Raw genomic sequence first — 13,864 nt, 5'->3', positions numbered from 1 at the left:
AGAAAGACATGTTAAAGTCCCTCAAATCTCAGGAGATAAAACACTAGATAAAGAAAAGCTGAAATTCCACTAATTTGTCCAACGCAACGCCTACAGGACATTCTTGCCATGGGAAAACGGTTAATAAATGTTCGTTTCACCCTCAGGATACTCAAGCACAATACGTCATTCAGAAAGCCAATTTACTACTTTTTAGAAAACACCCTTGGAACTGATAAACTGTAAAAAGACCAAATGGTCTAACCTAGAATGAATACAAGGCAATTAGACTTTCTGATACCTATCTTTATCATTGCTGGTAAGATCTTGTAATCATCAATCAATCAGCACTTAGTGGTGTAAATAAGGTTAAATATTTTCAAAAGTAAAGGAAAGATACTGAGGATGAAAATCTTGTTTTATTTATTCCAGAAAGAAAGCTATTTTTAGGCTATCTTTATTTGGGAAAACTAATTTTCTCCATGGTCATTAATTACTATGATATATTGAATGGAACATACACATGTTCCATTCAACATATATATACTTATTTGCTACAAAATACATATTACACATACATATATTTACACACTCAATTTTATATTCCACAAAAGCAACCTGAAAGAATTTGAAGGATAGAGTACACAGTTGTACGAAAAGCCACCTTTCAGAACACATTAGGCGATGTCTTTCCTATTTCTCGGTAACTCCTATGCTAGCCAAACAAGCCACTAAGCACCCTAAAGATCTGTAAAGAAGGGTGCCTGTGTTTGCTACTTTTATGCTTTTCATGTCCACAGCATAATCGGTGCTAGGAAGAAACTGATTTCTTTTTGGCTTTGGACCTAAATGTCAGTATGCATTTGGTTGGCTTAGCCTTTCCAAGGAATAAAATCATCCCTTCGTCACGTCGAAGAAACTACCAGAAAAGAAAATTGTCAAAGGAGAATTATAATTTCCTCTAATGGAAAAAAGAACCTACCTTGTGAGAATGGGAGTTTTTCAAAATTATAAACTAGTCAGATCAGCTCGGGGGCGGCGGGAGGCACTGGCACCAGCCCGCTCCGGCCCCGCAGGGCGCGGGCGACTCCGAGAGTCCGGGCGCGGGGCGGGCTCGGCGGCGGCCCGAGCGCCACAGAGGCCTCCGCGCCCGTCGCCGGAGCGCCCGAGCGGCGGGGACACAATTTTCGGGCCGCGGGAGGGGTGGGGAGCGACAAGGGCTCCAGGGTGCTCACCGCGCCCACAGCCGTGCCCCCGGCGCCCACACGGCCGGCGCCCGCCCCGCCTCGCCAAGGCCCGCGCGGGCTCCCTCCCCCGCGGAGACCCGGGGCAGCAGCCGCCGCATCCCCCTCCTTCCCGCGCCCCGCGCCCGGCCGCCGCCGCCGCCGCCGCCGCCGCCGCCCGCACTCACCTCAGGGGCGCACCCGGCACAGCCGGCCGTCGACATCGCTCCCGCCGAAGCGTCTCGGTGCGGTACTCCCTGCGTGGGCGGGTTCTTCCCCTGCGGTCGCAGGGGTTCAGGGGTGGCGGGGCGGGAAACGGCCGTCACTTGAGCTACGAACCTAAGCGCCGCCTGGTGGCATTTTCCACAGGCCAGCGCCACCGCAGCCGACTTGGGTCCACACAGCCCCCTGCCAACCGCAGCTCTTACTGTCTCGCTGAGCCGACAAGCCTGCGCGGAAACAGGAGGGAGCCGAGGCGCGAGACGGAGGCCGGGCGCGGGCGGGCGCGAACGCTTTCCTGCGGGGACTGCGCGCATGCGCACCAGCGGGGCGGGACCCGTGGCCGCCGCGTGGGGGCCGGCCCCGCCCAGGGGCGCTGGTCCGGCTCAGCCAGTCGCGAGCGCCGGGTACTTCTTGGTGCGGGCGCTGTGGGTGGTTCGTGGGCCGCCTGAGGCAGCGGCAGGGTGGCCACGCCGCTGCCATTTTGGGAGCTTTTCTGAGACCGGGAGGGGAACCCGCCCCTCATCCCTTCGCCGGAGCCCCACCCTCGCCAGGCCGCGAGACTGGGGAAAAAAAAAGTTGGGAAAGTAAAATAAAGCAACACTGACTTCAGGATAACAATTACCTCTTTGGATGGACGGAAGGGAATGGGATAAAGGAAAGGTGAAAAGGAAACGTCAAGCATTTGTATATTTGATTTCTTGAAAGAAAGATTTTTAAATGCTAACATTTTGCCACAATGCTTCAATTCTTTAAAGAAATAAAATGTTAATAGGTAATTTTATTACATAAATACCCACGATATATTCATGAATATGCACACAGATATACATATTTTATATCTAAACGTAAAAACATTATTCAGTGAATAAAATTATAGAAATTTTCTTTATCATTCAACTTACTATTCTTTTCCTTAACTTATGGTTACTTCAGGCACTTCAGGGCTCCAGAGCTTGCCAGGAGATGCACATATCCAAGGCCAGTCCCCAGCAGGGAAGCAGGGTGGAGCCCCAGGTGCACGGAGGCCACTAGAGGATGAGGGTGCTGGGGATGGTCCAAGGCAGGCAGGGAGGCTCGAGGTTGGGCAATGGGGAGGGAAGCATCGGGGTGTATGTGGGGCACAGGTAGGCCAGGGCAGGATGGAGTGAGGGGCACTGGGTGGGACCCAAATAGGAAGGGAGGCGAGGGGTGCTCCAGGACCTGGGGTCGGGGTACCCCCTACCCCCACCTCCTGCCACCTCCCAAAGCAGCAGCTGAGTCCCTCCTGAGCTCCCTGTTGGACAGGCCCAGCTTTGGCATCTACGTCCTTGCCCCAAGTTGCTACACGGCTCCCCTCATCTGGAGCCCCCTGCCCACTTTTCTTCCCTGCCAGCGACCTGTGCTCAAAGGCACCACTGTCAGGGGCACCAGACCCAATGCACAGTCCCAGGGACACCAGGGGGATTCCATTGTTCTGCTGCCCGGACACCTGGCACTCTGTCCCTTTTCTGGTCCCTTCCACACCCACTTGTCAGCTGAGGCCTCTGTCCTGGGTCTCAGCCCTTCTGGGGAAAGCCAGGAGGCCAAGGGGACCAGTGGCCCAGAGCCAGAAGCAGGGGGAACCCATCTGACTTCCTGCTCCAGGTGCAAAATGAAAAGCCGTCCTGTAGAAGGACAAAACAGGCCCCAGGTGAAGTTCAAAACCTGATCTTCACAGCCCTGTGCTTTGGCTCCAGTGGCACCAGCTGGCTCAGGACTCCTCAGCACTTCCCCCAACCAGAGGGTCCCGGGGGATTTCCGTGGGCCTGGGTCTCTTGACCACACAAGTAGCGGTTCCTTTTTTCCTTTTACATTTGTAAACAGGTAATACACTCCCGTGGTTTCAAAATAAAAAAACCACGAGCAGATACACAGGGCACCCCACCACCCTCTGTCCAGCCCCCACCATGAGTAGACAGGTTTAGTCACTTCTACAATTTGTTTAGATTCTTACTTTTTCTTGGTTTGCACAAAAAGACACTACCTACAATACAGAGATGCTTCCTCATCGGTACAGAAAACAAACACTGTTAGGGGGCTGTGCACGTTGATCCATTAGGTAGTCGGATTCTTCCTGGGTGTTAGGAACATTAGCCCCTTATTGATCTTCCCTGGGACTTGTGGTTTGTCCTTTTTCACTTACTACAGCATGCTTTTTTTAGAAAAAAATTGTATTTAACCTATTTTTTCTTTTATGGCTTCTGTGTTGTGAGTTAGCGTTAGAAAGCCTTCCTTCTGACAAGTTTACAGGGGAATTCATCACTATTTCCTTCCAACGTTTTATATCTTTGTTTTTCTACATTTAAATCTTATATCCATTCATAATATATCACGGTGAATGGTGTGAATAGGAATACAACGCTTTGTAGATTGTTTAAAATTCTTGTTTTGTCCTAGTAATCCGTAAAGTTTTAAAGAATATAAAATTCAATCCCTTGTAATTTATCTTACGTACAGCATGAAGTAGGGAGATGGTTTTATTAGTTTGTTTTTGTCTTTTTCCAAATGACCAACCACTCAAAACAACATATAATGAGAAAGAAAAAACCTCTCTTCCCCTTCCGTTTGAAACCCTCTCTTTTCCTGTAGGATGCTCCCATGTGTATGTCTGGTACAGCATCTTCTTTAACAGGACTGCGTTTTTTATCTGTAAGCCTTGTCTGTATATTTGTAAAACAATAGTAAGTTATTTTATCTGTAAGCTTTCAATATGCTACAGTGTCATTTTCTTTTATTTAAAGACATATCAAATTTCCAACACTGAATTAATGGTTCTTACTTCACTTTCATAAATAGATTACTTAAAATGGCTCGTGTTCGTAAGAAAATGTATTTACCTTGAAGTTTCTTTTCTGTAAACGTCCCAGTCTTTCCCCTCACCCCACTTCTTTATTCTGAGATCTTGGTCCCTATTTGAAGTAGAACAACTTGGTCTCCTTTAACAAGTGCTGATTGTCTCCCATGGGATTTGGATCATTTACTTTTCTCCTTGATCTATTAGGGGATTTTTTGTTAAGTCAATTATCCTCACTAGCGTATTTGTTTCTTCTTATTTCTCCTTGGATTTTGCTCTGTAAATGCTGATGTTATGCTATCTGGTGCAAAGATAATTATAACAGAAAAGCATTTTGGCTTTTTTTTATTACACTGAATTTTTCTTTTTTGGTCTTAATGTATTTTGCCATGAAGTCAGCTTTTTCCCATGTAAATAGTAAAGTCCCTCCGTTTTTTCACTTGTAACTCCCTCGTTGTCTTTGCCATCGTCTACTTTGAAACCTTCTGAGCTCTTAGTCTTCCGTGCATCCTACTGTATACAGTGTGGAGTTGATTTCCTTCTAATCCAGTCTGAGAGTCTTTTAATAGGTGCGTTTATTCTGTTTACCTTAGATGTGGCAACTGTTTGACCTTTACTTCACCAAACAGGATATATAAATGGTAAATACATGATACACAGGAAAAAGAGCCAGTATCATTAGTCATTACAGAAATTCAAATTAAAACCACTATGCAAACAAGATACCACTACTCTCCTATTGGAAAACTAAAATTTTTAAAAATTAAAAACTGACAATATCAAATGCTGCTGAGAATGTGGAGGAACTGGAACTCTCGTACACTGCTGGTGGGATGGAGGAATGGCACAGCCGCTTTGGAAAATGGTTTGGCAGTTTCCGATAGCAACTCATTCTCTGAAGTAAATCCTGTTTTTCTGGTTATTTACAGTCACATTAATCCATTTCTAAGGGTCTTACTGAAGGAAATGATGTTCAAAAAGGACCCCAATTGCTCCACAGTAGATGCTGTGTAAACGGTCATGATCAGCTCACCCTCCCAGGAGGAGGGGACACTTCCTCCTGGCTTTCTGACCGAGCACGAGACACCTTGGTGTGTGAAGCCAGACGTGCTCCTCCCACTCTGGTCCGTAGCTTGTCCCTGCTCCTTAACTGCTTCCTGTCACTCACTCAGCCTGGGCTTCAACTTCCCCTCAGTTAATTGATGATGGTCACACTCGCCTCATAAGAATGCCATGAGAAATTAAGATGAACAGATTTTGAATGTTTTAGCACACACTCCATGGGATAATTGTTCCCATGTGGAACCCTCCCCAAACTGTATTTTCAGCACCTCTGATGATTTAATCGTGGATTTATTTTGGAAGAAGAAAAAAAATTGGCCATGATGGAATTGCTCCCATCTGTCATTAGGTTTGGGATTGGGACATTAACAAGCTTTTCAAAAACATCACAGCCAACCCCACCCTCAGCATCCCCACCTGCCCAACACAGTTTCATCATGGTTCTGCTATTTCATGTTGAGGTTCAACGTTTAGATGATCTCATTAACATTTAACACTTTTTTCCTTAAAAAATGTTACCTGAAAGTCATGTTTTTCAATCCTATCTTTAAAATACATCTTTTTTGATTGATATCAGTAAGTTAAAAATTTGACCTAAGAACCGTATAAGACTAGGGAAAAGACAGGCCCAGCAGGACTGCGCTCTTGTTCCGTGCTAGATTTCATCTTGGTGCTGCAGGCGCCCCTCGAGAGGGCAGAACTGGAGGGTCTGCCTCACGGTCATTGTACCTCAAGGGCAATGTGCCCAGTTGGGCTTGCTGCCCGTCTTGAGGCTCAGCTCACTGTGACCCTCCAGGACGCCAACCTCTGTGCTTTGTTTTGACAGGTCCCTGCATTGAGCTCCCCTGAGGATGAGAGTCTTTCTTCAGTGACCAGTCAGCCATCCTTGAGAAGCATTCCAAAGCACAGCCACCCTCAGCTGGCGCATGGAGCTACGGGGAGACGTCCTCTCCTACCAGGAAGAGGTCCCTGCTGGTGGGTCCCCACTGCCTGCCCACTCCTCCTGGGACCTCTCATCATCCCAGCAGGGCTAAGCCCCATGGGCCCCATCAGAGGGAGGCAGCTCTCCACCATCCAGGCCTATGAGGTGTCCAGTGAACAGCGAGGGTCCTACTCAGACCCCTGGGCTCCTAGGGAAGACCTGGTCATGCCAGCCTTGACCGCCGGACAGCAGCAGCAGCAGCAGCAGCAGCAGGGCAAGGCCCCAGGACAAGGAGATGGCATTGAACTTGGGATTGCCCGGGATCCCGAACACGGCCAGGAGGAGTTGATGGCTGGGCTTTAACTTTGCATATGATATTGACATGCAAGTTCTTTATTCTAATATAATTGTATTTATCACACTTTTAATGATTTCTGCTTTGTGACTTGTTTAGATGATCCCTCCCTAGCCTGGTAACAGGTTTTCCCTGTATTTGATTATAATTAACTTAAATTTGAGTCCATCTTGAGTCTATTTTGTAAAGACTGTGAGCCAGTGTTCTCCAGGTGGACAGTTTTCTCTGACTCTCCTCCTGATGTGCAAGGCCTTCTCTCTAGGTGCTAAGGCCCTACACATTGACCCATTTGGGTTTGTTTCTTGGCCTCCATTTTTACCCCGTCAGCTGACTGTCCATAAGTTTATAAGAAGTCTTAACATCTGGGAGGGCAATGGACACTTCTTGTGCTTGTTCAGTTTCATCTTGGCTCTTCTTAGAAATTTCACTTCCACATTTTAGAATTTTAGAGTCAGTCTGTCAAATGCTAAAGCAAATCCTGATTCTGGTGTGTGTGTGTGTGATTTCTGGATATTCTCTGATATTAAGATATTGCAAACCTTGGCTAGCTACCTTGTCGCTTCTGAGCCATCTACCCAGGAGAGCTAGACAGAGCACAGAGGAGAGAGGCATTGTGGAAGGACCAGAGGTCGTAGGCAAGTTCAAGGTCTAGTCACAGGCAGATTTGGATTCATGGAAGGACCAGACCACCTGCAGGGTCACAGGATTCAGGCAGCTGTAGACATTTGGGAAGACACTCTCAGTCCGCACAGACTGCCTCTGTTGAAGGAAGTAGTAAGACAATATTTCAATCAGGATGTTTCCCTCTGAGTGGTCAGGGGACGCACACTGAGGCAGGTGGGGCAGGGTCATGACTGCCGCTAGGTTGACTTGTTTTGCAAAGGCTGTCCAGCCCACCGGGGTCCTTTCTCCACTGCCCTGTTCTGTGAAACTGCCCCAACTTCACAGCCTGAGGGGTTGAGTAAATGGATGAAGGCTGCAGTGACGTAGATAGGGGTGATGAGATGACCAATGTTTGCTATTCAAAGGCACACTGCACCCCGGAGAGTGGCGAGACAGTGGGTGTGAGGTCCAGGGCAGCCGGGCATCTCTTATATGTCTCAGGGACTCAGGAGTCACCCAGGGTGACTGGACCAGAGAGAGCATGTTCTCCGCAAAGAAAGTGACTGGAAATGCTCCCCAGAGGCAGAGTGAGGATTGTTAGGGGAGGAGGATGGGGGAGGGTGGGAAAGTAGGGAGAGAGTCTGGACAGGGAGGGGATGTGGAGGCTGGAGTGGGTTGGCAGGTGAATGCCAGGGGGAGGGGCGAGCTTGGGACTCATGAAGAATTGAGGGAGGGGGAAGCACAGGAGGAGGCCAGTGGAGGCTGCGGCAAGAGCCCACGGCTAGTGTCAGAGCATGGTGGGGCACAGGACAGAGAGCGGTGCTGGCACTCTTTCAGGAAGCTTCTGATGGGACAGAGAACAGTGGGGCACTAGCTTGAAAAGTATCAAGATTTAGGGAAATTTATTTCTTACGTGTAAGGAAAGAAACAAGTAGAAAAGGTAAAGATTGCAGATGTCAAGTTACCCCAAATGCCAAGCTCCCTCAGACCCAGGGTCCCCTCCTAGAGGTCCCACAGGCCACCTCAAATTCAAACAGTCCAGACAAAGCAGTCTTCCCAATCAGAAGGGAGCCCAGGTCTTGCTCTCTTCGCCTGCACCCCACCCCCCATATACAAAATCAATTAGCTGTCCTGAGCCTTATCTCCTAAATGTCCCTCAGCGTCCATCCTGCCACCACCACTCCTGTCCAGACTCTTATCCCCTCAACTGGATTCCTGCAAAAGCCACTCTAGTGGGTTCACTAGGGGCCCCCAAAGATGTGTCCACCTGGAACCTCAAAATGTCACCTTATCTCAATCTGCAAATACCACAGGCTGGGTGGCTTAAAACTCTCCACCCAGTGACAGACAGTAAAGAAGACACACCGACACTGAGAGAGAAGACCATGTGAAGATGGCAGCAGAGATTGGAGGCATGTGGCCACGTGCCCAGGACACCTGGGGCCACCAGAAGCTGGAAGACACATGGGACAGAGTCTCTCTCCAGCCCCAGAAGAAACTGACCCTATGCCACTTTGGTCTCAGACTTCTGGCCTCCAGAACTGTAAGAGAATGCATTTCTATTGTTACAAGCTCCCCTAGTATTCGGTGAGTTGTTATGGGAGCCACAGGAAACTACTATGGCCACCTACGTGGTCACTCTGTTCTTTCATTCACTCATTTGATGAATTTCTATTGAGAAGATGAGAAAAAAGGACAGAATCTCTGCCTTCAAGGGCCCACGTTCCAGCAAGGAGTCAGGAAGCAGTAAAGACAAAACTGGAGGTGTATTTGGGGGTATTGATGACCAGGGGAAAGCAAACAGGGGTGGAGGGTGGGGAGGCTGGTTTTAAACATGGAAGTGAAGGGGTCCCTTGAGGAAGGTGACCTTTGAGCAAAGACTCAGAGGAGTGAGGAGGGAAGTGTGTCCCGCAGAGGGAGCCCTCCCCCTCAGTGGGGAGCACATCTGGAGCATTCTGGGGGCAGCCAAGAGCCCTGTGGATGGAGGGGTCTCTATAGTGAAGAGTAGGGGCAGGGGTGGCCCACAGAGGGCCTGCTGCCTGCCGGGCATACCCTCATTCATTTACCTGAGCTAGGGGCACCGCAGGGTTTGAACCCAGAAGTCATGATCTGATTGGCATTTTAAGTGAATCATTCTGGCTGGGCTTTTAAGAATAGACTTCAGGGTCAGATTCAGGGACCAGAATGCTTAGCAGGCTCTGGCCATAACCCAAGCAAGGGACGACCATCTGGACAGGAGGGGACCAGTGAGGATGTGGGGGGTGGCAGAGGCAGACGATCGGTTGGGAAGATAGAACCGACAGGATATCCTAATGCACTGGATTCCTGAAAGAGTCTCCAGTTTTCATCCTCAGCATCTGAAATTGTGGGTCTGCTGTCCAGATCGATCAACATGGGAAGGCTGTGGGCAGAACAGGCTTTGGGGGTGATCAGGGCGAGTGTGCTCATTTTGAGATGTCTGCTGGACCTCTTGTAATAGAGAACAAATCTGACTGTATATTGGTCTGTTCCTTTAGTTTTAACCACTGTGCCCTGCTTTCTAGGCTCAGTCTTGCCAGCTCTGCACCTTTTGTGAAACAATGTTGCCTTTAGCCTGAAACAGACAGGAGCCTATTCTGGCTCTGACCTTTAAGGATGTCAGCACTTCTGCACTTATGCAGAGATGGCAAGTTACAAAATAAAGAATAACATTTGTTTTGTTGGAGGTTTACAGGGACACCATGTCCTGACCCACATGGACACCTGCAAGAATAAAGAATTCCTGCAGCAAGAAATTTGCAACAACCAACCACACCCTATCGCCTGTATTCGCTTCAGATGCAAAGATCAGTGAACTTGACGACAGGGCAGTAGAAACTGTCCAAAATGAAACAGAAAGAGAAAGACACCAGCCCACCCCACCCACAAATAAGAAAAAGATACTCATCCTGATGCAGGTGGAACTGATGTCCCTAAAGGAGGAGGGGGAGGGGCAGAAAAGGTATTTGTAAAAGGATAACTGAGGGGTTTTCCCCCAAATACTGTGAAACTATAAGCCTACAGATGCATGAAGCTCACTAACCTGTAAGCACAAGACACGTGAAGAAAACCACAGAAGGCACATCAAAATCAAATTGCTTAAAACCAGCGACAAAGACACAATACTAAAAGCACACAGAAAAAAACGTATTTCATACAGAAGAACAAAGCTGACAGGAGACTGCTCGCTGACTATAATGTGAGAAACGATATAGCAGCATCTTTAAAGTTCTAGGGGGAAAATCTGGGCACCTAGGATTCTATATCCAGCAGAAAGAAATTCAAAAAGAAAAATAAAGGCAATATAAAGGGTTCTTTCAGAAATATAAAAGCTGAAAGAATCCATCACCAGCAGACCCACACTGTTAAGAGACAGAGGAAATTACTTAAGACAGAAAAAAAAAAAACAAAAAAACCATACGGAACTATGCCACATATAGACCACCCTGAATAAAGAACGAATGAAGAGACACAGAAATGGAAGCCCTAGGAGTAGGTATGTAGTAGAAAAGAACAAATCTGACTCCATACTAGATCTGTTCCTTTGGCTTTAACCCTGGGCTCTGTTTCTAAGCTTAGTCTTGTTGGTTCTGCACCTTTTGTAAAACAATGTTGCCTTTAGCCTGAGAGACCCAGGAGAGCCTATTGTGAAGGCGCTGACCTTTAAGGATATTAACACTTTTCCATTCATATAAAGATAACAAGCTGCAGAACAGAAAATAACATTTGTTTTGTTGGTGGTTTTACAGGGACACCATGACCTGATCCACATTGACAGGTACGTGAACAACGAATTCCAAGAACAAAGAATTCCTGCACCAAGAAATTTGCAACAACCAACCACACCCCGTCCCCTTTTTAGTATAAGAGGAGCCTGAATTCTGACTTGGGGAAGAGGGTGCTCCAGGACATTAGCCGGCCATATTCTTGGTCTGCCAGATTTCCCAAATGAAGTGGTTATTCCTTGCCCCAACACCTCCTATCCCAATTTATTGGCCTGGCATGCAGTGAGCAGAGCAAGTTTAGACATGGTAACAGGTATGAAAGACTTATTTCAATGTCTTCAAAAGGGAACTGGTTGTGTAAATAAACATACTACTACTGTAGAATGGAGTTCATAACACGAAAAAGTGAAATGTGCAGCAAGTTCACAAATGCCAAGGGAGTAACACATGTCATGTGACATGCCTTCAGATGCTGTAGGTGATGTGTGCAGTATAATAAACCCCATGAAGAAGATGGTTGTAAATTAAGATACCCTCCCAGACCCCAAGGCAACCACTAAAATGACAAAAGTTATAACCAATAAGCCAACAAAGGAAGTAAAAATGGAGTCATAGGACACAGTGGACATTAAAAAAAAAAAATCAGAAACAAAAACAAGCAAAAGAATGGACAGGACAAAGCAAAAGCAAAGAGCAAGATGAGAGACTTAAACCTGACCACAGCAGCAGTACAGATACTCTAAATGTTCCCAATTGAAATCAGAGGTTGTCAGATTAAATTAAAGAAGGGAAAACCTGGCACTCTAAACACTTTAAATTAAAAAGCATAAACAAAAATAAAAGTAGAGACACTGACATGCCTTCTGACAGTAATCAAAGGGAAGTTGGAATAGCTGCATTAACATTAGCCAAAAGTAAATTACCAGGATAAAGAGGGTCATTTCTTAGTGGAAAAAGTTAATTCATCAAGAGGACTTTACAATCCTACATGTTTACAAATGGAATAACAGAGCTTGAGAGTACGTGAAGCAAAACCTGATACAACTGGAAGGAGAAACAGGAAAATTTATAACTATGTCGGAGAGCTCACTACCCCCTCTCTGTAACTGAACACGTAGCCAGGGTATCAGCAAAGACACAAAAGCCATGAAGAGCCCGGTCAACCAACTGGCCTAGTTCTATTCACAGAGCATCCAGAACACAAGGATTCTACAAAAGCAGGATACACATTATTTTTAAGTGTCTATAGGTCCTTGACCAATGTAGATCATATCCTGGGACATAAATTGAAGGGGATTCAAATTTTAAAAGTATGTTCTCTAACCACAATAAAATTAAATTTGAAGTCAAACACAGAAAGATCTTTGCAAAACCCTTGGAAAAATAAACAAACAACAACAAAATCCTCTTACTCCATGGGTCTAAAAAAATCAAAAGAAAAAGTATAAAGTCTTTTGAACTGAGGAAAAATAGGAACACAACATATAAGAAATCTGGGATACTGCTAAAGCAGTACTCCAGGGGAAGTTCACAGCACTAAGCACTTACACCAGCAGAGACAAAAAGATCTAAGATCAGTGACGTCAGCTTTTACCTTAAGAAACTACAGAAAGAGCAAATCAAAACCAAAATTAGCAGAAGATACTAAGTACTAAAAATCAGAAAGGATATGAATAAAATAGAAATAGAGAAATATATTTATTTGCTCAGAAGCAAATTCTTTTAAAAAATCAACAAAATTGATAAACCTTTAGCCAGAATGATGAGGAAAGAAAAGAAGACACAAATGACCCAAAGCAGGAATGGGAGAGTTGCCATCATCACAGATTCTACAAATATTAAAAGAATAACAAAGCAATAATGGGAACAACTTTGTTCTAGTAATTTTTACAACTTAGATTAAATGGACAGATTCCTTAAAGATTAAAAAACACCAACTACATTCAAGAAAAAAATAAATAACCTGACTAGCCCTATTTAAAGTATTGAATTTGTTTTACAAACTTCCACAAAGAAAACTCCATACACCATGAATTCTATCACACATTTAAGAAAGAAATAATATCAATTCCACACAAACTCTTCTCAAAAAATTGAACAGGAGGAAATAATCCCAAACTCTTGTATAAGATCAGCTTTACTACGATACTACATACAGACAACACAAGAAAAGAAAGCCACAGACTTATCCCTCAGACCTAAATGGAAAAAACCTATACAAAACCTTAGCACACATAGTACACACTAACATGCACACATACACAGAGGCACACTCATACCCACGTACACGCACACACCCCTAACACATCTACTCCACTCAACCACCATGGGGGCACATCTCTCTCTTACACACTGGGCCTCCGCTTCCTACAGAACCTGGGTCAGTCTAAACAAGTGTCCACCCGCAGCGCACAGCTGTCTTCCCGGATGCTACGAAGAATGTAAACGCCTTAAATAGTGAAACAGCACGGAGGACCCAGGCAGCACAGAGAACGTGCAGAGTCACGGACGGCCTCCCTGAGCCGCACGTTCGGGAGCAGCCAGGGTTCCTGACGAGCCCTCCGAGCACCCAAGCCCCCACACGTGTGACGGATGAGCGAGGTGTCACCGGGGGCCTCTCTCGGGGGGAGGCACTCCGGGGAACCCACGAGGGAGAGGCCACGGGGCTTCAACATGCAGCCGCCGGACCAGCGCCAGGTGCCACCTCCAGACCTCTCATCCCAGGGGACAGTGAGCCCCTCACTCTTGAAGACACTGCACAGCCAACTTTGTAACCTGCAGCCTAAAGCGTCCTCAGCTGTGAGACTTGGGAGGTCACACACAGGGGTACACGAAGGGGTCTGAAAGGGAGTTGGAATTATTGAAGTTCGACTCTTGGACACAATTGTGTTCATCTCTTGATTCCTGATGTCAGATCTGAATTCAGTTCTGCATTTTTAATAC

General features: G+C 46.4%; 1 protein-coding gene across 4 annotated transcripts in view; it reads right to left on the bottom strand.

Moving 5' to 3' along the window:
- Positions 1 to 13,864, bottom strand: part of LOC105106732 (uncharacterized) — a 105,013-nt gene that overhangs the window by 5,365 nt on the left and 85,784 nt on the right. Inside the window, exon 12 of one of the 4 annotated variants that reach the window (XR_010378139.1) lies at positions 1,391 to 1,651. The exons of 1 other annotated variant lie outside the window; for it this stretch is intronic. Coding sequence is in view for 2 of the 3 variants with exons in the window: in XM_064480196.1 (XP_064336266.1) it covers positions 7,283 to 7,334 (52 nt within the window). In the remaining variant the exon portion in view is untranslated. Of the gene's footprint in view, positions 1 to 1,390; positions 1,652 to 3,903; positions 7,335 to 13,864 lie in introns of those variants that run through there. 2 more of the 4 variants (XM_064480197.1, XM_064480196.1) reach the window with 2 other exon arrangements.

Source organism: Camelus dromedarius, chromosome 27 (genome assembly GCF_036321535.1).
Source record: "Camelus dromedarius isolate mCamDro1 chromosome 27, mCamDro1.pat, whole genome shotgun sequence".
Classification (NCBI taxonomy): domain Eukaryota; kingdom Metazoa; phylum Chordata; class Mammalia; order Artiodactyla; family Camelidae; genus Camelus; species Camelus dromedarius.
Note: the sequence above shows the minus strand (reverse complement) of the source record. Positions and strands in the feature narration are given on the sequence as shown.